The sequence below is a fragment of the Prionailurus bengalensis genome, chromosome D3 (assembly GCF_016509475.1).
Source record: "Prionailurus bengalensis isolate Pbe53 chromosome D3, Fcat_Pben_1.1_paternal_pri, whole genome shotgun sequence".
In the NCBI taxonomy this organism is placed as follows: domain Eukaryota; kingdom Metazoa; phylum Chordata; class Mammalia; order Carnivora; family Felidae; genus Prionailurus; species Prionailurus bengalensis.
Window position 1 is genome coordinate 69,512,482 of NC_057356.1, and position 23,336 is coordinate 69,535,817.

A 23,336-nucleotide genomic window follows, 5' to 3' on the forward strand; every position below is an offset into this window, starting at 1 on the left:
CAACTCTGATTGCAGCCAGGTGGAACGAACAGCAGGAGAAGCCGTTTTCCATATGGGTCTCAAGACTTGGAGGCAATGTGCTCTCTCAGCTGCCAAGGAAGAGGTTGTCTGGATGAGGAGGAAAGCCTGGCTGCCATGCTAAGAATGCAAGATTGAACAGGAAGAACTGATTGAGGACTGACGGGCAGAGAAAGCCTCTTCCCTGATCACTGCACAGGGGACATTATTGTCCCTTCTGTGCCTGGACACTGCCCTGCTTCCAGGCTGGCAGTATTCTCCCACTCTCCCCACCACCACCCCAGTGCAAAGCCTCCTCACCCTTCAAGGCCCATCTCAAACCTCACCTCCTCCACAAAGCCACATTTCTGCTCCAACTTGCACCTAATTCTATGTTGCTGTTTTAGGTTTTTATCACTTCTCCCAGACCGTGAGCTCCTGACAGGCAGAGGCCGGGACTTAGATCCTTAATCCCCTCCCAGCCATTGGCACAGAGCTAGATGCTCAACAGGGGATAGGACACAGAACAGGTGGCCAGATTAACAAGGAAGGGTGGCATGAAGGCAAGAAAACATTTTCTACAGCAGCTCATGTGAGACCACGGGAGTCAAGTCCTCTCCCCGCTTCCTTTTCCACCTCCTAGAACAGATGATTCTGTGCTGCGGCAGCAAAATCGGGAGTGTGGGTGGCACACCCTGTCGCTCTGATTTCCCAGTGAGGCTGCAAGCAAGTACGGCGGGTGAATCCGAGGTGGCAGAGATGCGCGGGACCTGTGCCTGAAGCGCTGTCTAGAGCTAACCACATCAGACCCAGACTTGTAGCTTCTCCTTGACGTTCTCCAAGAAGAGAGGTCCTCGCCCTCCGCAGAGCACTTGTTCTGATAGCAAACAACTCGCTGTTAGAAAGTTCTTAGCAAAAACACGTGGCTCCTTACATAGACAGATCCCCCCCAGTCCCACCTGCCCTAGAATAGCTCATTTTCACACGCTTCCTTGGTTCCGTCTCCCCAGGCTTGGCAAGGTCCCAAACGTTCACGCCTCCCAGACAAGCTCACCTTCAGTAGCACCATCATGTTATAGACAAAGATGAGCACCTGGGCTTCTGGGCTCACCTGGAGGGCTCTGTGCTGCACAGCACAGGTGTGGCCGTGAGGACCCATGATCCCTAAGTTTCTTGTACAAGGACCCTCAACAGTTTAACAGGGGACAACTCAGCTCCAGTTTTGACAGACTTTAGATAATTCTTGGACTGACCTTTTCACAATTCCTTAAAGGACTTTGCAATGATCTTTTGAAGTGACCAGACGCTTCAGGGTTTCACAAAGACAAAGCTAAATATTTCTGGTACAGGCCTGTTTTACCCAGATAATTGCACCCATGAGCATGTAGTTTCTTACTCATCTAAATGAGTGATAAACATGTTATTAAATGCTTAAGTGCCCAGCACCGTGTGGAGGACTTTAGAGGCATTATGTCATTCATTACACACGCCTATGATGTAACTACTTAGTGATCCGGGAACGCAGGCTCAGAGATTAATTTCCTCGCTTGAGGTTACCTAGCCGAGGAGAATGGGAGCAGACAATGGAAGCCAGGCCTGACTCCACCAAGGCCAAGGCTTCAACCACCAGCCTCCTCTGGCTATGGCCCAGGGTTCAGTTCCACAATCTGGACTTCTATTTACAAGCTGGAGCAGGCAGGGTGCAGTTTTACGCCAAGCCTCAGGTCTGGGCCCAGCCCCCAGCGGGCAGGCATAGAACCCTACTCTACTCTTCACTCCTGTTGAACCAGTTTGGATGGCAACACTGTAATGTGAGCAGGAAGATGCTTGGCAATCACCACATAGCCGGGCAGAGGAAGGGTGTGTCTAATCTTCACTCAACCACAGCAAATGGTGACCCTGAGCAGCTCACTTCTTTCTGCGAGCCTCCTCAGCAAAAGTGCCTTTTAAATCATGACGCACCTGGGTCTATATATAAAGCTCAAGTAAGGTCAGACTGTAATATCCTTTCTACCACAAATTGCCATTTTCCATCCCTGGTTATTTCATTAAATAAACAAGATGCTGGTCATGACCCGTCACACTGATTTCCTGAGCCACTAGTGGGCTGTGAAGCAGTTCCTAGAAACACTGAGGGCAGCAGACTAAAGACTTTTGGGGAGTCCAATGGAGCAGGAGTGGGGCCTGGCTGCCTGGGGAGCCCGCTTTGAAAAGCCATGGCCGGGCAGCTCCTTCAGGTCCTTGCCACGTTCCTAAGTTGTAGGAACCATGTGCTTGGAGCAGCCATTGTCTGTGGATCCAACCTGTTAGACTACAGTTCCTTGAACTCAAGACTGAACTACTATGCCCGTGGCCTGAGCCCCATTCTCTCAATCAAAAGACTGATGCTGGGCACTGCAGGGCAGACACAGCCCGCACTTGAGAAGGGCAAGCAGGGCTCACCTCATTGATCATGGAGTTGCCAGCAGTTCGCGCTCAGCCCCTGGGGCTGAAAAAGGAGATGGAACCCCAGGGTCCTCCCAGTCTTTCTTCTAAGCAGAAGAGATGTGGGTCAAAGAAAATACTAACAGGCTTCTGCCCTGGCCAGAGTAGACTGCTCTGAACAATGCTCGAACCTGCTGGGTTTGGAAAAGCTGCCTGGAGGTTGCAGATTAGTGACAGTTCCTTGTACTTTCCGGGTCAAATGCAAACTCCTAATTTCACCATTAACTTGATTCCCGGGTCTACCTTTTGGGAACTGCTCACAGTCAAGTTGCTTCTTGGTATACAACACTGCTGCATACGAAGTGGTTCCTTAACTGTAGTGGCCAAGGGCTGGCTGGAGACGGCAGGGAGGAGGGGAGGCCTGGAGACATATCCTCCTCCCATTTCTGGCTTCCTCTGTCTCCCTCCACCGCCTGGCACATATGGAACTTCTTTGGACAGGGGGTCCCCGTGGAAACCACCACGGGCTCTGGGATGCTACACTGGTAGCATCCCTGCCCAGCTCAGCTCCAAGTCACGGCAGGAGATATCTGGCCTCTGGGACACAGTATGACACCATGAAAGCTAGCTGGCCACCATCCACACCCCACTCCTACTTCAGGCAAGCATCTAGGAAGGATCCAGTCTTGACAGAGCTTCGAGAGACACTAGGTGGCTCACTTATTCACAATGCAAATTAGATCTTGATAGTGTTTTTTTTAAATTGAAAATTATACCCTCCATCATAGATTTGATTCTATTTTAAAAGGTAAAGGCATCCATTGACAAATGGATGGACAAAATACGTCCTATACATACAGTGGAGTGCTATTCAGCCATAAAAAGGGAGGAAATTCTGACACATCTACCGAGGTGAACCTTAAAGACATTAGACAAAGTGAGATGAGCCAGTCAACCACCACTGTAAGACTCCACTTATATGATGACCGAGACTCATCAAAAACAGAGACAAAGTTGAGTGGTGGCTGCCAGCCGCTGGGGGGTGGAGCAAATGGGGATTTAGTGTTTAATGGGGACAGAGTTTCAGTTTTGCAAGATGAAAACATTTCTGGAGATGGCTGCATAAAGAGGAATGTACTTACTTACCACCGCTGAACTATACGTTTCAAAATGATTAGGACAATAAACGGTGCATTTTACCACAATAATAAAAACAAAAAAAATAAAGGGAACAGGTGGGAGGAAAGGAGAAATCCCCTTTGCAACTCTAGCTAGCTCAATGCCCAGACCAACGCCAGCCTGAAACGTGAAAAGCTGCCCAAGAGGACACTGCCGTTGACTTCCACACTTCCCAGGCCAAAATGATATTCTTCTGTCAGTATCCTGCTTGGACCCTCAGTGTTTGGGAACATTATGGAGGATCGGTCTCTGGCTGACAGCGCATAAACAGGTTTCCTAGGACACCAAACTCTGGCTGCCCCACCAGGACATGGCTGGTGGGCACATTACCTGGATGGGTAGCCGGCTGCACTGATTCGGATGGTCTCCAACACCCCACACGCTCTGAGCTGCTGCACTGCTCTCTTTGGGTCAAAGCTGCAAAACAGGAAGACATTCCATAAATGGCCATGCTGGCAAAGAAATGGAACAGGAGAGAGGGTAAGATGACTTCTTCCTGCACCGGAAGACAGACCATCATGCACATTAATCTCAAGGTCAGGGGCCAAGCACAGACTAAAAGACACTGACTAGCAGGTGCATGAATGATTTCAGTACCTAAGTTCTATGCAAGTTCTTGTTCTTACCTGGGATACATCTCTTCTTTGCATACCTGAATTCTGTCCACCCTCCAAGACCCATTCCTGCCTCCTCTCTAAGCCTTCCCTTATCCATCCAGGGGGGCACCTGTGTTCATTCAAAAGCCAAATCATAGACACTTGCCACCACAAGCAGTATTTGGCTCAGGAGTTAAAAGGGGAAGTTTCAGGCCAGGCAGACCTGGATGTGAATTGTGACATGGTCCCTGACCAGTTGCATGTGTAATTTGGGGAAAGCAACGTCACCTCAATATCCTCACCTATAAAATGGGGATAATAATAGTATCCCTTCTTCAGGGTTAGTGTGAAGATTAAACATAAAGGCCCATGAAAGCGGTTAGACCACCACCTGGCACAACTTTAGGACACAGGCATCGCTAGCTGCTCTCATGACAGCTGCCTCGTTACGAAAAGGAAATCTATATTCCCATCTGTCTTCAGAGATGCGAGCCACATCTTCAACAGCTCATATGCCTGTACAATGCTGTTTAACACTGAAAAACCAGTATTTATTCCAACACCTAAGTTGAGCAGGATGTTGTAGAATCGGCAGTCAGACGTGGTCTGGGCGAAGTGTCCACACTGGAGGAGAACTGTATAGAAGCAGCGTACAAAGCAGCATGTGATAACCATATTAAAAGTGCTGGAAGAGTCCAGGGGGAAAGTGGTCAGTGTCAGCTGAGGTAATCAGGGCGTCTTCATGGGGGAAGTACTAAGCTGAACTGGAATTAATCCCCACTTGTAGTTTGCTAAGACCCTTGTCCCACTCTGTGAGGAGGGATGGGAAGTAAATGCTCCCTCTCTTTCTGGCTGTTCCTCAGCTCAGCTAGAGCCAAGGGCTATGCGTCTTGCTCTCCTTCCACTCTGGGAAGTGGGCGGGTTGAGGCCCAGCTCCCGAGATCACACTGGCTTTAGCACACACCTTGGCCAAGCTGTTGGGCAACCTGTCTGCCCTGGCAGAGAAAGAGAAACAGGAAGCTCCTTCATCTCTAGGACCCCAGGGGACTTCCTCGTGCTACTCTTGTCTGCCACCTCCAGATAAGCCTGGGTGTTCTCTTCCCAGCAGCTTCTGGAGCTCTGCAGGTTGCATCAGGGCTGGAATCGGCCACACCCAGATTCATAGCTCTCCACCAGAGACTTCTTCCCTCAGATCTATTTGTATGAACCGCTCAGGTCCTAGCGCTGGCTGGTCTCTTACACCAAGAACCCAGAAGTCTATTGAGGTAGGTGGCCTGGGTCAGCAGGCACCTTCCAAGTGACTGAAGACCGTGACCTGACCTGGAGTCCAGGAACTCTGTGTGTTCCAGGTCAGCCCTGGGGCTCGGTGTCTGGGAGTCACCCACAGCCTCCTCCTGCCTCCCCCCAAAATCTGCCCAAGTCCTGCCACTTTTGCCAGCTCCTCCATAAAGTCTGCCTGATTCCTCCAGCCCCAAGGTGCCCCTGGCACTTGAGTATGTACCGGACAAGTGGGCCTTCAAGTCTGCACAGTCCTGAACAACAAGACCGTTACTTTGCAGGAGTTAATTTCTTTCTTTTTTTTTTTTTTTTTTTTTTAAGTCGGCAAAAAGCTCTTCCGTGGAAGAGCTTATAGGATGAAAGAAAACAAAAGGAAACCTAAGTGTATCCCCTTTGTAGTTTGTCTCAGGTGTCACCAGGATGCACCACAGTTCCGGGACCCAAGAAAAACCTTAACCAACACGGGGTGGTAGTGAGGAGTCTAAGCAGCAACATGGGCTCTGCTGTTTACAGGTCTGCTTCTCTCGTCTGCCGGGTGGCCAGCTGGGCCGAGTTATGAAAGCACGGTGGATGGGCTTGAGCCTTGGGGAAGGTGTTCTGTGGCTGCAGACCTCTCCCTCTGCCCCTGTGATCTCCAGGCCAGGGTCTGCTTCCCTCTGCAGTGTGTGGGGGGACGGGCAGCACACGTAGCAAGCACCGGTGACCGCTCATCCTTTATGGCCACGGTGGGTAGACAAAGGTCTTCCCACTTCCCTCCAGAGCTGGCACCATTCTCTTCCCTGAAGGATGGGGGAAAAGAGCAAGGGCGAACCAGAAAACCTGGTACGGGCCGCCAACAGCTAGTGCCCCTCCAGGCAATACACAATCTCTCTGTAGCTTTGCCTCACTTCTCCAACAGAAGCGGAGGATACCTGTCCCACTGTCATTCATTGGTTTGTTGCAATAACTAAGCGACAGAAAAGAACAACCCTATTAAAAGGAAACAAGCAGACACTACAACCAAAAAGATTCTGCCATCCTCTTTCCTTGTTCACATGCCCCAGCCTTCTGTATTTTATCTCATCTCTTCAAGAGTAAAGAATGCTCACTGTCAATGGCATCTCTTCACGAGCCTTGCTACCTGTGTTACGAGGTGACAAGGTGACGGGGAGTGGAAATCAGCCCTCCCACCTAGCAAATTTTGGAGGACCACAGTGAGGACAAGAGACACTTAACTCTGGACTGCAAAATCACCAAAGAAATATAGGGTCAAACCTGCTGAAATGCAGGGTTACTTTCTCCTCCCAATGAACGTGCAGGTTCAGCAGAACCGGAAGCTTAGAACCCAGCTTCCCCTCAGCAGTCATGCACCACTACTGATTTTTGCACAGACCGCCAGCTCCCACCCGTTCTTCAGGCTCTGCAGTGTGCTGAGTCATACCTGAGGACCCCGGGACGCTCAGGAATGTCCACTGCTGAGAGCAGGGCACCGGTCCACAGGAAACTGGCCAGCTCCTCCCACCAGTGACCCCAGATTTATCACACTCCCCCGGGCCACCTCCTCCCTGGACATTTAACCACCTTCTCGCTTCTCTGCTCCTGTAGCACTTCCACACTGATCTGTGACTGGCAGTTCCTGAAGGATGAGGGGCAGGTCTGTCATTTCACTTGTCCTAGCCCAGTGTCCAGTGAATAGTGGGTATGACGAATGTTTTTTTAATAAAGGAAACATCAGAGGAAAAAAGACTTTTCTACAAGAGATGCTATCAAAAGCATTTAGTCTAGGACAGCCGTCCTCCACTGGGTTGTCATTTTGTCCTCCAAGAAACACCTAGCAACATCTTAAAGCGTTTTTAGTTGTCACAATGATGGGGATGCTACTAGCATACTACAATGCATAAGACAGCCCCCCATAACAGGGCATTACCTGGCCCAAAATGTCAAGGGTCCTAAAGTTGAGAAAGCGGTTGGAGGAGATGGGAGGAGGCCTACAGAACTCTCCTTCTAGAATAATGTCAGTAACATCGTATATTTATTTTAGACGATGTTATAGATTCTACTCATCAAAATTTGTTATACTTCTCACAAATAATCTACATTATCTCCTTGAATTTTTTTCATCAGGATGATCATTTTAAACCACAATTAGCAGGTGAAGAGGTGAGGCCAACAGTACAGGGCTAGCTCCTGGAGCAGCCAAACAATTCAGTTTGAATCTAGAATCCAAGTGCTCTGACCTGGTTCAGTATTCTCCCCACTTTATTACAAGGATGATTTCAGTCCTGAAGGCAACGGAAGGTCTTAGAAACATGGGCCATTAGGACTAGACACTTATTCTGAAAGCCCCCAGCATCTCCTCTCATCTGAGGGGAGGCCCAGCAAGAGAATACAGCACATGGCAGGCACCAGGTTCTGAGGAACCCACGGCCCCAGGTCGCAGCTGGTTGAGGGCAGAGCTGGTACCCAACCCTCGACTCTCCTCTGGGGCCCTGCACACCGCTCCTGCCCTTCACACATAATCAAAGTCTTTCACGCTTGCTGCCTTTCTAACAGCCTCTCTTCTCCTGGAGTCAGCTGGTACACAGATGCCACAGGGGGGGAATTCCTAACCACTTCTTGGAAATGTGGAGGAAAGGAAAAGAGTCAACAATCAGCATGCTTCAAGGAAGGCTGACTCAAAGCTGTCTTCCTGACCTTTTCCAGCACAAGGCCCATCTGAGTATAGGTCAAATTTTATGAAATAATAGGAGCAGCAGGGGGTAGTTCAGATACTCTGACAGAGTTGCCAAAATAATTATTTCACAGAAAGAAATTATGCTAGGTCCAAAAGAAAGTCAGAAAGCCGGGAATAAGGTGCTTCAAAAATTTAGAATTACACCTCTTCCGGCCAGAGGACGTAACTTGTGTGGTGGCTCATGGCAATGGAATGAGAGGCTGCAGAGGTAAGGGACAGACTGTTCTCAAGGCTTAGGGGAGTATTTCAGGCAAGAAACAGTGTCTAAAACAAGGTGACAGAAGAGAAAAGGGAGACCAACCTAAGAAAACTTCAAGTAGACTCTATGGGCCTTTGACAAGGTTTATGCTATCCAATATGGTAGCCATCAGCCAGCTACAGGCATTTGAATATAATTAAAATGACAGAATTCAGTTCCTCAGTCATACCAGCCACATTCCAAGCACAGAATTGCCACGCGTGGTAGACCTGTGGCTACGATGTTGGACAATGCAGATTATAGAACAGCTTCATGTATCACAAAGTTCTATTGGACAGCACTGGTCCAGAAGGACTCTGAGCTTTGGTGGTGGGTAAATGAGCGGTCAGGAAATAATTATGCCATTTACTACAAAAGAGACCAAAGAGGGACCATTTCTGGAGGGGCAAGGAGTCTGACTTCAGACATGCTGGATGTGAGTCAATGAAAATGCAGCAGGCATTCAGAAATACTGGTCTGGAACCTGGCAAAAACCAGAGATGAACACAGACCCTGAACAGTCCCTGCTATATAGATTCGGGTGGGGTCAACCATGTGGGCATGGGTAAAGCTGGAAGACAATTTCCAAGATAGGGGTAGAAGTAGAATTTAGGCCAGAGAAGGCCTAGGAGTGGGGTGGAGGAAGGAGAGCGGGTATGGATAACTGGAATTTCAGTGGTAGAAGGCATGTGAGAAATAGGACAATCTTCACGTCTCATCACTCGACGTGTCACTTGAGGTCACGTCTCCCCAGTGGAGGAAGTCTCCTCTGACCACTCCAGCTATCTTCCCACCTCGGAACTGAACGTCTGCTATGAGACACAGGCATTTCTGCATTTAATGACACACTTATGTGGTTCTCTGATTCCTCAACACCACTGTAGACTCCATGGGATTAGGGAAGCGTCCCCCTTATCTTGCTGAAACCTTCTAGATAGCAGACAGGTAGAACTTGGTAAATGTCTGTTGGACTGTACTCAGCATGGAAACCATCTGTGAAGTGTAAGAGCAACTATTCATCCTGCTGCAGAATCCCCCTCAAGGCTGCACCCGTGTCAGTTCCACCTGAACTTGTAAGGAAGAAGAGGCCAGGCTTCACTGGCCTGACTCTAACCGAGAGGCAGCTGGCCCCGCCCACGCAGGCACTTACTGGAAGGGGAGCTTCTCGTCATTTGGCTTGATGCAGCGCACGTAGTGTGGGGTCGTGGCATTCAGGGTCTCCATGAGCAGATGCAGGGAAGTACGGAACTGGGGAGACACAAGTCAGCGCCCGCTTATTTATCTAACATTTTGTAGATGTGTAATAAACGTAAAGAAACACCCACAGACTGGTGATGGTAGTTGTTGATACTGTTATGGTCATGGTTATTATTAATCAAGGATGACAAATACAGAGACTCAGGGTCAGATTCTAGCTGACACTCCTGCCTTGCTGTAGATCCAAAATTAAGCCCCTCCCACATTGACATGAGCGCTCTTCAACCCACACAGGGAGAGCCCACCTGCCACCGTGTGTAACTCAGCATGGTAGATCAAAGGAGATGAAAGGCGGGTCAATAATAGGAAATAGTACAGAAGTCATCATGGTGACTGGAGTCTGGTTATTCCTCAACTTGAGGCCCTGGAGCCCCAAGATCTGGTGCCTGGACATCCTGGAAGTTGTTACAGTAAAGTGAAATGCCCAGAACAGGCAAATCCCCTGCAACAGAAAGGTGAATGGCTGCTCGGGCTTGGCAGGAACTCCCCTCTTTTGGAAATCACACTGGACATAAAATCCCACAAAGGCCCCACAGAAAGCGTCTCGGTTTTCTAGTCCCCAGGCTTCTTTAGTCCTCACTCCCCAACCTGCTGACTGTAGACCCTCTTCGCCTCTTCTACCAGGTGTGTGTGGTCCTCCCAGAGGTATTACATGCATTGCTGGGGCTATGCTCATTCCCTTCCTCTTTCCTGCCCACTGCCTCTAGAGGGGGCTTCCCAGTTTCCTTCTTCAAAAGGCACATACGGACTGAGCTGGGTAGCTGAAGATGCGGATGTTGAGGCCACTTCGGCCTCCTTTGGACTCTGCCGCCCTTCTTCATCTGCAGAGAGGCCGGCCCTGCCACATGCACCCCGACCCACAGCTTCCTGCCACAGGCTGACCTGGTGGCCCACGGTTTTCTTGTGTTCCTTGTTGGAGACTTTCAGAGGGGGTCTGGCAGAGCGAACGTTGATCTTTGAGGATGAGCCCTTGCCAGATGCAGTGGTGGCAGGAACAGAGTCTTTGTCATCATGAAACAAATCAGCCACTAGTGGGAACTAGAAACAAACACAGGAAGACCAATGAACACAAGATCTCTTGGACTTTATGGTACTTTGACTTTCAAAGTAGCTTTCCAGTGCATACCCAAGAGACCTGCCAACACACATGCACACAAACACTTGAACGTCCAAGTCCATAACCACATTATTCATTGCAGCCAGAGTGGGAACACTGTAAATATGGATCAGCTTATAAATGAACAGAATGTGGAAGTTCTGTACAATGGAATAATATCCGACAACATAAAGGAGAGAAATCCTCGTACACATGACACGGACAAACCTTGAGAACATGCCAAGTGAAAGAAGCCAGACACAAAGACTTTCTAGTGCATGATTCCATTTACAAGAAATGTCCAGGGAATGGAAAGTAGTTTAGTGGTGGCCAGGGGCTGGGTGAGAAGAAAGAATTAGTAGTAACATGTACAGAGTGTCTGTGTGGACTAATGCAAATTTCCTAGAATTTAGAGTTTTCCCTCTCTGCTCCTCCTGAGAAGCCCATCTCTCAAGGTCCAGCCCTGCATCCTCCATGGACTTTCTCAGATCATTCCCTCGCATCTCCATCATGCACCCGGGTACCAGCTGAGGTACCATGGGCCCTGAGCCCCATGTTTGCTGAGCCCACAGCCTTTAAGCCTTATTCTTTTCAATGTTTATTTATTTTTGGGACAGAGAGAGAGCATGAACGGGGGAGGGGCAGAGAGACACAGAATCGGAAACAGGCTCCAGACTCTGAGCCATCAGCCCAGAGCCTGACGCGGGGCTCGAACTCCCGAACCACGAGATCGTGACCTGGCTGAAGTCGGACGCTTAACCGACTGCGCCACCCAGGCACCCCTAAGCCCGACTGCGCCACCCAGGCACCCCTAAGCCTTATTCTTGACAGAGGAGGACGACCAGGAAAAGGATTAAAGGAGAGAGTCCACGTAAGCATATAATACAGTGCCTAGCATATTATAAGCTCTCAAATGTCCAGTTTTATTATCTTGTTAGGGGGTATATACATGAAAAATCGGTCTACATGATCAAGTTCTGGGCTGAAGAGGAGAAATTTAGAACCACAGAACTTTAGAACTGGAGCTTTATAAAGCGTAAAGATCACCACTTCAGGTGGCAGGTGAGGAAAGAGGAACTCAGAATCCTGCTTCCATCTCTGTTCATGCCAGCACCAGGCACAGTGGCCAATGTCGGCTCCCTGGAGCTGCTGTTTAGCAAGCGAACACAAGGACTAGATCCCTGACCTCCAGATGCCCAGGTCAGAGTTTGTTTCAATACACAACGATATCCTGGTCATTTACACCAGCAATATCAAGGAAGTGGAAATAGACTGTATCTTAAGCCCATGTGTATCTCTGATGCACCTGTACAACATCCTCCTTATTGGAGGCTTCAGTGTGGGGATCTGGTGGAGCCAGTATTGGTATCTGAAGGTGATCCATTCTCAGATGTGGCAGTGGGAGGAAGAATACCTAAATGGTAACTTATGAAGCATTCCTGCAGCTGACAACATCCCCTGAAATTCATAGCAGGAGTCTTAGGCTAAGGAAAGCTTAAGAGGCAACACCATCTCCATGGAAGGCTACAGGTTCAAAATGGCAGTGAGCGTCCACTTACGCTGACACCGTCCTGCATTTAACTTCCCAGACCTTTTACAAGTTGAGTCCCAGTTTAGTGGAGAATATACTGAGCACCATGCCAACAGTTCGGGAAGTCCAAGAATCCCATAAAGGAGAGGTCCAAATTCCACAATTTAATGGCATACTCCCATCAGTATTCCACATCAGTATTTCAGAGGTATTCTGAAAAGTTGTAGGGGCACCTGGGTGGCTCAGTCAGTTAAGCGTCTGACTTTGGCTCAGGTCATGATCTCATAGTTCATGAGTTCGAGCCCTGCATTGGGCTGGGCTCTGTGCTGACAGCTCAGAGCCTGGAGCCTGCTTCGGATTCTGTGTCTCCGTCTCTCTCTGCCCCTCCCCTGCTCACACTCTTGTCTTTGCCTCAAAAATAAATAAAGGTTAAAAATTAAAAAAAAAAAACTTGTAGAAGCTATATTAGGCAACACATATAGTTTTCTTATATTACAGTCCAGGGTAGGTCCTTCAGTCGGAAACACCACACAGTATGCAGTTGCGATCTGATTACAAAGGTGGGAGGTCTCAACAGTAGCACATTACAGTGTCTGGGCAGAAGAGAAAGATGGTGCTAGGGGCAGAGTCAACCTGTCCCAGAAACTGAGTGTGAGATCCAGGTGACTTCGTTCACTCAGAGGTGGCTTCTGCAACCTTATTAGGTAGCATGCTTGGGTTGCAGGGTGATGCACCTAGAGCTGGGGGTACAAAATACACGCGGACACCCATAGGACCATTGGCAGTAACTTCAGGCATTTTCCACGAGAAACGAGGGGGGTGCAGGTGTGTTGCTCACCGAGAATCCCTCAGTTTGAGGACCTCTGCTATGCTCTGCCCATCAAGGGAACTTCTAGCAATTCCATAGGTCAAACACCTATCTTCACTGAGCCTGAAGCCCAGCCCTGGGCAGAGATACTTCACAGTCGCAGAGAAAGCATGATGACGGCTAATGCTGGAAACCAGCATCAAATGCCAGTTGAAGTTATAAGGGTATCTTCTGTATGAAGATTTTAAACTAAAACAGAGGAAACAAATCACTTCCCCCTACCTAACCTTACTCTTAGGTATTATCAGTTAAACAGGTTTTAAGAATTCCATATTAGAGTCAAAAGTAATGGCATACCGCAGGTCAGAAGTTGGTTTTATACTACACATTAGCTAACCATATGGGCTACAAACAAAGCAGTTAAACTGTGTGCACGCACATGCATGTGCCGGAGGAAACACATGTGTTCTATTAAGTTCCGTTCTCCCTTCGCACTTTTCATTTTTCACCAGCATTCCATCAGAAGCTCCTGACTTCCACCTTTTACTGCAGCTATCTACCTGCAAATAAAGGTTGTGCTTCTTTAACTCCGTGGTCTGGGTTTGAAGCACAGTCTAAAAGCACCAACCAATGACCTTAAGGCCAAGGATCATCTCAGATAAGCAGCTCAAGTCTATCCTCACTACTGGCTCTTCTGTGGCTGAAACAGGCTGGTGACACCATGATAGCACTAGGGGAAGCTACATAGTCCTGAGCAAAGGACTCCCTGAATCCCCACCATAGGGCCTCGTCATCAGCCAGATGGCTCGTGGAGGTCACCCCAATGAAATCATTAAGGATGTCTCCCGGTTTCAGGTGCCAACAGGTGACAATTCAGTTCCTATGCTCATCATTTTTGAAATAGATCAACTTCCTCTTCATACAGGGTATTTCAAAATCATATATGTTGCCTTTTTATAGGGGAAGGTACTCAGGCTGTCAGAGGAATAAAGACAACTCAGGATTTAAAAAATCTGTGGATAAAAATGTGCAGGTGCCATCATAAAGATGATACATTTATTAACTCATCATTTCCATGTGCTTTCAAAGAAGAGAAAATAAATATTAGGTCCCTGAATGTCAAGAAAATAGACGGATGGGGTGCCTGGGTGGCTCGGTTGGTTAAGCGTCCAATTCAGCTCGTATCATGATCTCACAGTTTGTGGGTTCGAGCCCCGCATGGGGCTGTGTTGACAGCTCAGAGCCTGCAGCCTGCTTCGGATTCTATGTCTCCCTCTCTCTGCCCCCTCTCCATTTGTGCTCTTTCTCTCAAAAGTAAACAAACGTTAAAAAAAATTAAAAAAAAAAAACTAGATTGACTGGTTCATTCTTTCACTTACCAATACTTAACTGACCACCAAATATGCAACAAATAAATACTGTGCTTGGGGCTGGGAACACAAAAATGAAGAAAAACAGAGCCTCTTATGGATCATGGAGTTTATGATCTAGCATAGAAGGTGAACTCTAATCAATTAACCCCACAATTAAAAGCTTAATGACAAGATGATGAGCATCCCAAAGGAAATAAACAACAGAAACACATGACTGAATCATGGCCCCAGAGCAGAAATTAGGAAAGACTTCTCTTATGAAGGGAAGTTTGAGGTACTGGGTTATTCAGAGGGTAGGAAAGCATGTTAGGAAGTTTCTACATATCTGGGGGAACTCATATAAAGCCAGTACAGCTATCGGATACACCGTGAAGCGGGGCAGGGTGGGAAGCAAGGAAGACCAGCTCATACAAAATCCTTGAACATTTTGGTCTTTATCCTGAAAGCAATGTGAAGCCATTAAAGATTTTTTTTTTTTTTAAATAAGAGCAGCTAACATTTACTGAGCACTTAGAAGGTGCAAAGCATATATGAAAATTCACTTAATTCTCCCAATAACCACTTGGGTATTACAACCTATTTTACAGATGGGGAAACAGAGCCTCAGAGTACAAGATCACAGAGCTAGTCAGTGGCAAAGCCAGGATCTGCACCCAGACAGCCTGGCTCCAGAGCCCATAGAACAGAGGGTAGCAGTGACCAGTGATCTTTTGGGAAAGCTCTCTCTGGTTGCAGTGTAACAAGAGACCGAAGTCCACTGCAAACAAGGCACTACAGTAGAGCAGTTAAGAGACAGAAAAGCCAATAGCTCAGCAGGTATCTGGGAAGTGAGGTGCTATAGAATGGGCACTGAGCTAGGGTCAGGAGACTTTTTTTTTTTTTTTTTTTTTTTTACTTTTTTTAATGTCTATTGATTTTTGAGAGAGAGAACGAACACAGGGGAGGAGCAGAGAGAGAGGGAGACATAATCAGAAGCAGGCTCCAGGCTCTGAGCTGTCAGCACAGAGCCCGACACAGGCTCGAACTCACAGACTGCGAGATCATGACCAGAGCTGAAGTCAGACGCCCAACCAGCTGAGCCACCCAGGCACCTCGGGTCAGGAGACCTTTTAGATCTGACTCTGCCACTTCATTAGCTGTGACCCATGGCCCTACTAGATTTAAATTTTCTGATCCATAAAAATAAGGGATCTGAGGAAGGTGATTCCTTTCAGCCTTAGACTCCTGCATTTTCTCTCTCTCCCTGTTTCCAGGCTACTTCCCTTAAACACGTAGCCTTCCCTGTCCAGCTGGCTCTCCCTATCTCAGGCAAGGGGTCCAGAGACACCACCTTCTGTCATCCTTCCTCATACCTGCCTCCACCCCGCATTCCATGGTCTGCCCCCCACACTGCCAAAATAGATCCTGAGAACGCCTTCTGGGGACCCGACCTCCTAAATCCAGCGGCTGGAAGGGGTGCAGCCTCACTCTTGGTCCTACTTGATGTTGTTGAGGGGCCCACACCTCCTCTTTGAGGCCCTCTCCCCCAACCATGCAGCCCAGCTTCCCTTCCATGGGCCCATCTTCCTGCACATCTCCCCTTCCTGTGGCTGTTTCCCAGGACAGGGTCCTCACCGTTTATCTAACACTGGTTCCCTGCACAGTCTCCTTCACACCTATGGCTTCAACTACCACCCCCACCCCCCACCAGCCTGTGTCTCCAGTCTTAATGTTCTTCCACACCCACGACCCACAGTGCCAACTATCTGCTCCATATCTTCCTCCTTGTGGGTGTTCCAAATTTGACACGGCCCAAATGGCCCTCACCCACCAACTTCCCCAATTTTTTTTTTTTTGAGACAGCACAGGTGGGGGAGGAGCAAGAGAAGTGGAGACCAAAGATCTGAAGCAGACTCTGCACTGACAGCAGTGAGCCCGAAGAGGGGCTTGAACTCACGAACCTTAAGATTGTGACCTGAGCCGAAGTCGGATGCTCAATCGACTGAGCCACCCAGGGGCCTCCAAACTTCCTAAATTTACATTAGATAGCCTGCCAACATAGCATTTCCTATCCTAAATAATTACAAAGTTCTGTCCATGGTCGGGGTCGAGTAGGCCTTAATCACCAGAATGCTACTGTCCTAGTTGAAGTCTACCCAAGCTCCCCCAGGCCACTGCAGGTGCCTAGGGCTTGAGGGCCCTCCTCCAGACACACCTGTATCCCTACATTGTCTTCCCATCAGCCAGAGTCTTCTCCAAATACAAACCTTATATCCAGCAACTCCTCGTTTAAAGATTCGTGGGTCCTCACTGACACACACATAACTGAAAACATGGGTCAGCGGCAAAATAGAAGAGACTGGGAGGTGGGGAGAGACAGTCTGGGCACAGGAGGGATGGAAAGGGGATCTGATGCCAGAGAGAGAAGGCACATGTGAGGAAGGGTCAAGTGCCCAGTCAGACTGGCACGGAGAAATTTCCACAGGGAAATAATTAGCAACTAAAGGCCGGCCGACGTTTTAAAGACATCACAGATTCATTCAGTCTGCCATGTCTAAACAAAATACTGATTAAACTATTCTAGTTCACATACTTTCTGACACGGATTTACAAGATGTTTTAGTCAAGGGTAGAAGTTCCCACATGCATGATTACACTGTTTCAGGAGTCTACTTTACAGAAATCATGAATAGTAGCTTTTTCTCTGAAAACTCTATTAACTTCTAAGGCCAGGAGAATGTATTAGAACCACACAAGGAACTTTGAAATCAGAATCAACAGTAGGAATACTTTAAAATTGAAGCGCCTTTCTGTTGCTTCAATCAGAAGCTCCCACGCTGGCCCTATGCTACAATTTGGGAAAGAACCCAACAAAGGTTTAGTCTGGACAATCTGCATTTTATTTTAAAAGCTATGTTTTAATTCCAAGTCACGGCTCTTGAGACTGCATTTAGAAATGGCAGGATATCTGGGATGGCGAGGGAGAGGAGTTTGGGACATCAACTCTAGGAAAAAGGGGTAGGCTTTACATTCTACTCAGAACTTTATAAAATCCAAGAACAGACACAGACACCTAGAGTTCGAGCACAGGACCATATGCTCAACCTTGGGCTGTAGGCAGCAGTGAAAGAACAGACAAATACTGATGACTGTACCACCCAACCCCATCCACCCACTGGGCTAGACAAGGAACTCCTGGTCTCAGCAGTGTCGCAACTATAAACCAACCTCAAGTCTCAATGAGTAGTTACACCAAGCTCTTGCTTAATAATTCTCACAAAAGGATGAATTTCCGAGAAAGCTTTCCCTTTAATTGACTAACTCCAGTTATGCTTTAGAAGCACCAGAAAGTCTATTTATGAGCTGAGTGACCAATAACACAACCACCACAATTCATGTAGGGCAGGTCTAGAGAGCAACATCCATCTGGGTCTTTCTGAAAATGTGCTCCCTCCAACTACGAAAACACTCAGATAATACCTTCAAACAAACCAAGCACTTCCCTGATGTTGTCACTTATTTCCAAGTGTCCAAAGATACTGGCTTGGGCATGCTCTGCTATTTAAGTCTATAGATAGATTTCAAGAAGCCTGAGGCAAATCTATTTGAAGAGGGATTAAAAGAAGTATGAAAACACTTTTTAAAAACCATTTGATAGTTTAAGAAAAATGTCAATTACAGCTGTATACACAGCTGTTACCTTGGAAATCATGCCTGTTCACTTCTGTGAGAACATAAAACACCTTTCCTTCAAAACAGACCCATGAAACTAAAGACATGCTCGAATAACCGTTTGATTAGAATCTCTTGCCCAAAACCTTATCTTTAAAAACCTAGCTGTAAACCTATTAAAAAAAAAAAATACATTTTGTTTCCCAGCTGTTCTGTCACCTGGCCAGTGCTACCCTTAGGGGAAAAAAATCTCCAATTTTTAGCTAAAAAATATTTCATTTGCAGGGGTTTTAAATGAGCTTCGAAGGGAAAGCCTCAGTATTTTTTTTTTTTTAATGTTAAAGAAAGAGGTGCACTTTCCTGTATTGGAAAGGGGATGATGATACTGTTTTATTGACTAAAAAGTTCTCTCTTACATAGTGACCTGTTTTTTTCTCAATATTGGTGGCAGTTTTTTTTTTTTTTTTAAAACTACCAACACCAAATGATTTTAAATAAGAAGCACTCCAAATACCCTTAAAAGTGTTTAAAAATTCAGGGGTGCCCGAGTGGCTGAGTCAGTTAAACATCTGACTTTTGGTTTTGGCTCAGGAGAGCCTGCTTAGGATTCTCTCTCTCTAGCCCTTGCTGTCCCTCCCCTGCTTGGGCACTGTAGGGCACTCTCAAACAAACCTTAAAAAAACTGATTTTTTTTTTTAAATTCAGAGGACCTGAACGGGCAATTTTCCAAAGATACACAAATGGCAAATAGATACACGAAAAGATGCTCAACGTCACCAATCATCAGGGAAATGCACGTCAAAACCATAATGAGATAGCTCCTTACACCTGTGAGAAACCCAAGAAATAACAAGTGTTGGTGGGAATGCAAACTGCTGCAGCCACTGTGGAAAACAGTATGGTGGTTCCTCAAAAAATTACTACATGATGTAGTAATTCCACTACTGGGTATTTACTCACAGAAAATGAACACACAAGTTCAAAAACTAATTTTTTTAAAAAAAACTTTGAGACAGTATGAGCAACAAAGGGGGAGGAGAGAGAGAGGGAGGGAGGAAGAGAGAGAATGAATCCCAAGCAAGCTCTGCACTATCAGTGCAGAGCCCGATGCAGGACTTGAACTCACAAACCATGAGATCATGACCTGAGCCAAAATCAGGAGTCAGCACACGCAAGCAGGGGAGGGGCAGAAAGAGAGGGAGACACAGAATCCGAAGCAGGCCCCAGGCTCTGAGCTGTCAGCACAAGAGCCCGACGTGAGGCTTGAACCCACAAACTGTGAGCTATGACCTGAGCCAAAGTCAGACGCTTGACTGAGCCATCCAGAAATCTTAAACATATGCTCCTTTTGAGGTTTTTTTTTTCCCAGATAAAATACTGTTTTTTTATCATCAACACTGGGAGGCAGAAATCTCCATCTTTACTACCTGAAACAAATCAGTCTCTTAATGACTTAAAGTCATGTTTTAAAGAAGCACTTCCTAAGTCTCTATTTATAGCTCTCCAATAGCTGAGAAAGCAATTAGCTACATTATAACCTCTTAGACAGTATAACTGGCTTTACTAATTACATTCTCATTAACACTGTTTTATTTCGTTGCTCTTGGTGGGAGTTCTTCAAACATCCCTTTGGCTGGTAGGGTACGTGGGAGTCTTGCAGCCAATACTGCTTAATTATTTGCAATGATTTCTTAATTTCTTATCAGGGGTGCCACACCAAAGAAAAAAAGCTAATAGGAGGGGTGCCTGGGTGGGTCAGTTGGTTAAGCGTCCGACTTCGGCTCAGATTATGATCTCATGGTTTGTGAGTTTGAGCCCCGTGTCGGGCTCTGTGTTGACACAGCTCAGAGCCTCAAGCCTGCTTTGGATTCTGTGTCTCCCTCTCTCTGCCCCTCCCCCACTTGCACTCTGTCAGTCTCTCAAAAATAAACATAAAAAAAAAAAGAAAAAAGCTAATAGATCTCCCATAAAATAAAAATACTTCAAATAAAACTATGAGTTTACATATAAGATTGGAGACTTATCTGTGCTTAGGGAGAAGAAAACCAACCCCAAAACTGGGCATTAACTCCATGCCATAGGGCTTTGTGTCCTTCCAGGTAGTTTTCTCTTTGTAATACGGAGTTGGAAACATAAACCTTCTAGGACTGCTGTAAAAACAAACTTTTAAAGATGACAGAGGCTCAATGAACAATGAGTTTCAAAAATGCTACCACGACAGGTGCTGCCAGACATGTCCATCTGTCCAAAGGATTTGAAGCACAGTTGGAGCCACTCTTTGATTTGTAGCTGTGGTCTGTGTCGGGCCCATCTGTAGGTTTACAGTGACCTAATTTCAATCTTCGCCTTCTACTTTCTGGGATGTCTGGAATGGGCTCAGGGTGGGGAGTTCTTAGTCCTCCTCCTGCCAGGGTCTGGGAGGACAGGAAGCCCCTCCATCTCTGAATGCCGCTGGCCACCATCACGGCACCTGTGAAGGTGTGCTGGGATGCAGCTGGGGGTTGGCAACAAGGTCACTGGTTCTTTAGAAAGATTAGTCGGTCAAGAGGAAAGCTGGAGTGCAGTAGGTGGGTAGGGAAAAGGACGACCATTATCTTCTGAGAGTAGATCATGGACCTATCCTACATGCCCAATCTAGGATTATCTATAAATGTGACGTGCATACTCTTTGAACCACTGACCTCACTTCTAAAAACTTACCTGACTGATGTAATTGCACAAAGAAAAGATGTATGCAAAGGGCATTCATTGTAGATTATCCGAATTATCAAAATACCAACTATTAAAAAAATGATACACTCATGTGGAAAGACAGCAAAGATATAAGTGAAAAACTAAAGAACTATATATAATGGGATTCATTTCAATCTCACAAAGATGTACCAACATGCTTGTCTATGCAGAATGGTAACTGATGAAAAGGTGAGTCAAGGAATGGCAGAGAATGATTTATGCTACTTAAATTTATGAGTCTGTATCTCATTTCTAATAAAAACCCAGTACCCCCAAACTAACATGACACTCCTATACAGTAAAGACCTAACACGGCACACTTAAGACTGCTATCCCTGGGAGGGCCTCCTTGTAAGGTTGACCCTTGGCTGGGAACTTGATTTATGGGAGGGTTTTCACCAATCCCTGGTAAGAATGGTTCACTGGGTCCAAGAGGTTCATGCAAACAATACAGTGTATGTTGAACTCCTGCCTTCCTTTTGGGAGTCTGAAATTTTGGTACATGCCAGGCAAAGGGTGCCTCCGTAACTGACTCCCGATAAAAACTCTGAACACCTCTGCTCAGACCAGCTGCCCTGGTCTATACTTCACATCACAGCCCGCTGCTGTGGAATGAAGCACATTCTGTGCACTGGAAAAGGACTCCTATCACCTTGGGCCTGGTTTCCCCTGGACTTCACCCCATGTACCTTGCCCTTTGCTGATGTGCTATGTATCCTTCTGATCTAATAAGTCAGAGCCTGAGGTATAACTGCTGAGTTCTGTGAGTGTTACCAGCAAATAGTTGAATCTGGGGGTGGCCTTGGGGACCCCGACAAACTGCTTTTTCCATACCACAAATCCCTGTCTTTTTCACTAGACTGTAAGATCCACGAGCTTAACTATATGTATTCATTACCACTACATAACACACAAAGACCCAATAAAATTAAGGGGAAAAAATCTGTTACTAATAAAAGATGATCTGCTGGAGAGAGGGAGAGAGATTCCTCTTTTTCATGATCTCTGAGAGACCCTCAAAACAAAAATCAGCGTAAAGGCAGAACCAAACTATTTATTTATTTATTTATTTTTTTAAATTTTTTTTTTCAACGTTTATTTATTTTTGGGACAGAGAGAGACAGAGCATGAACAGGGGAGGGGCAGAGAGAGAGGGAGACACAGAATCGGAAACAGGCTCCAGGCTCTGAGCCATCAGCCCAGAGCCCGACGCGGGGCTTGAACTCACAGACCGCGAGATCGTGACCTGGCTGAAGTCGGACGCTTAACCGACTGTGCCACCCAGGCGCCCCAGAACCAAACTATTTAAATGGAAAGTACCAGACTCTCTCTGCCACCCACCCTTCACTTGTGCTCCTACCCGGAAGGAGAAACTTCTAACAAAACAGTGAAGTTTCTCAGCTTCTGACGTCACTGTGTCACTAACAGGTGGTCACAGGGCTGCAAGCGTTGAAGCACGATGAAGCAACGTGCTCCAAGAGCTCACGCCTTGGTAGCTCCCCGTGCTTGTCTCCCTGTGGCCTGTGCCTCCTCTGTCCCCACCTCCCTTTCACAGAATAGAACAAGCCCTATTACCGACCATGGACTATAGAGCTGCAGACTTGGCAAGCTGAGAGGTTGATCTTGTGTTGAATTCCAAAGTGATACACACATTTACCCAAATTTCCCTCAGTAACTAATGTTGGAGATATCCAGAGAGGACACTGAGCCGGGGTCTGCCCCGAGCCACCCACATGCTGGTACGAAGCCAAAACTTCCCTAGAGCCCTTGCTTGGGGTCATGTGATGTAATGGGCTTTACTTGTCCTTCTGTCCTTGGGTCCATTCTGGTTGGTGTACCTTCTCCATTCCAGCATCTCCCCCTATTGCCATTTGTCTGAAGCTTATCACAAAAAGCCATTAATCTGCAATGTCTAGTGTTATCAGGCCCCCGCAGGGAGCGCAGTATCACGAGGTCTGGGAGAAAGCCTCCCAAATCCTGGCGAGTCTGTTTCTGGGTTTTCTCTGAAGGGCTGCAGCCGCCAACAGCACGTGCATAAGTACGCTGGCCTTCTGGAATGGCGGTGCCCCCGCCTCTCGTGGCTGCAGGGCCCTCTTCCTGCATCTCCCTGCTGTGCAGCTCCTGGGTGGTTATCTGCTACTCATAGCCCACTAGGATATAAGCACCTACAAGGTAGAATCTGTCTTATCCACCTTTGTATGATGCGAGCTGTGTAGGGGGCAGTGCCTCACAAGGTTGGTGCTTAGACTCGGTGCCTTGTAACCTCTGCCTGTGGAATGGACACAGTAATTTGCTGTCTTTTTGTTGTGCTCACAATAAATTAAGTAGATAAAAGACAGTTAACGTTCCCTCAAATTCTACCTTCTATTCCATTTATTTATTTCTATTAATTTTTTAAAAATTTTCTTTATTTTTGAGAAAGAGAGACAGAGTGCAACTGGAGGAGGGGCCGAGAGAGCTAG

At 47.1% G+C, this 23,336-nt stretch overlaps 1 protein-coding gene across 2 annotated transcripts in view; it reads right to left on the reverse strand.

The window, feature by feature from the left end:
• MYO5B (myosin VB) overlaps positions 1-23,336 on the reverse strand; it is a 334,060-nt gene that overhangs the window by 79,601 nt on the left and 231,123 nt on the right. For both annotated transcript variants that reach the window (XM_043558788.1, XM_043558787.1), the window contains exons 15-17: positions 10,565-10,720; positions 9,576-9,673; positions 3,931-4,017 (exon numbers count right to left, since the gene is read on the reverse strand). In XM_043558788.1, coding sequence (XP_043414723.1) covers positions 3,931-4,017; positions 9,576-9,673; positions 10,565-10,720 — 341 coding nt within the window. The remainder of the gene's footprint in view (positions 1-3,930; positions 4,018-9,575; positions 9,674-10,564; positions 10,721-23,336) is intronic.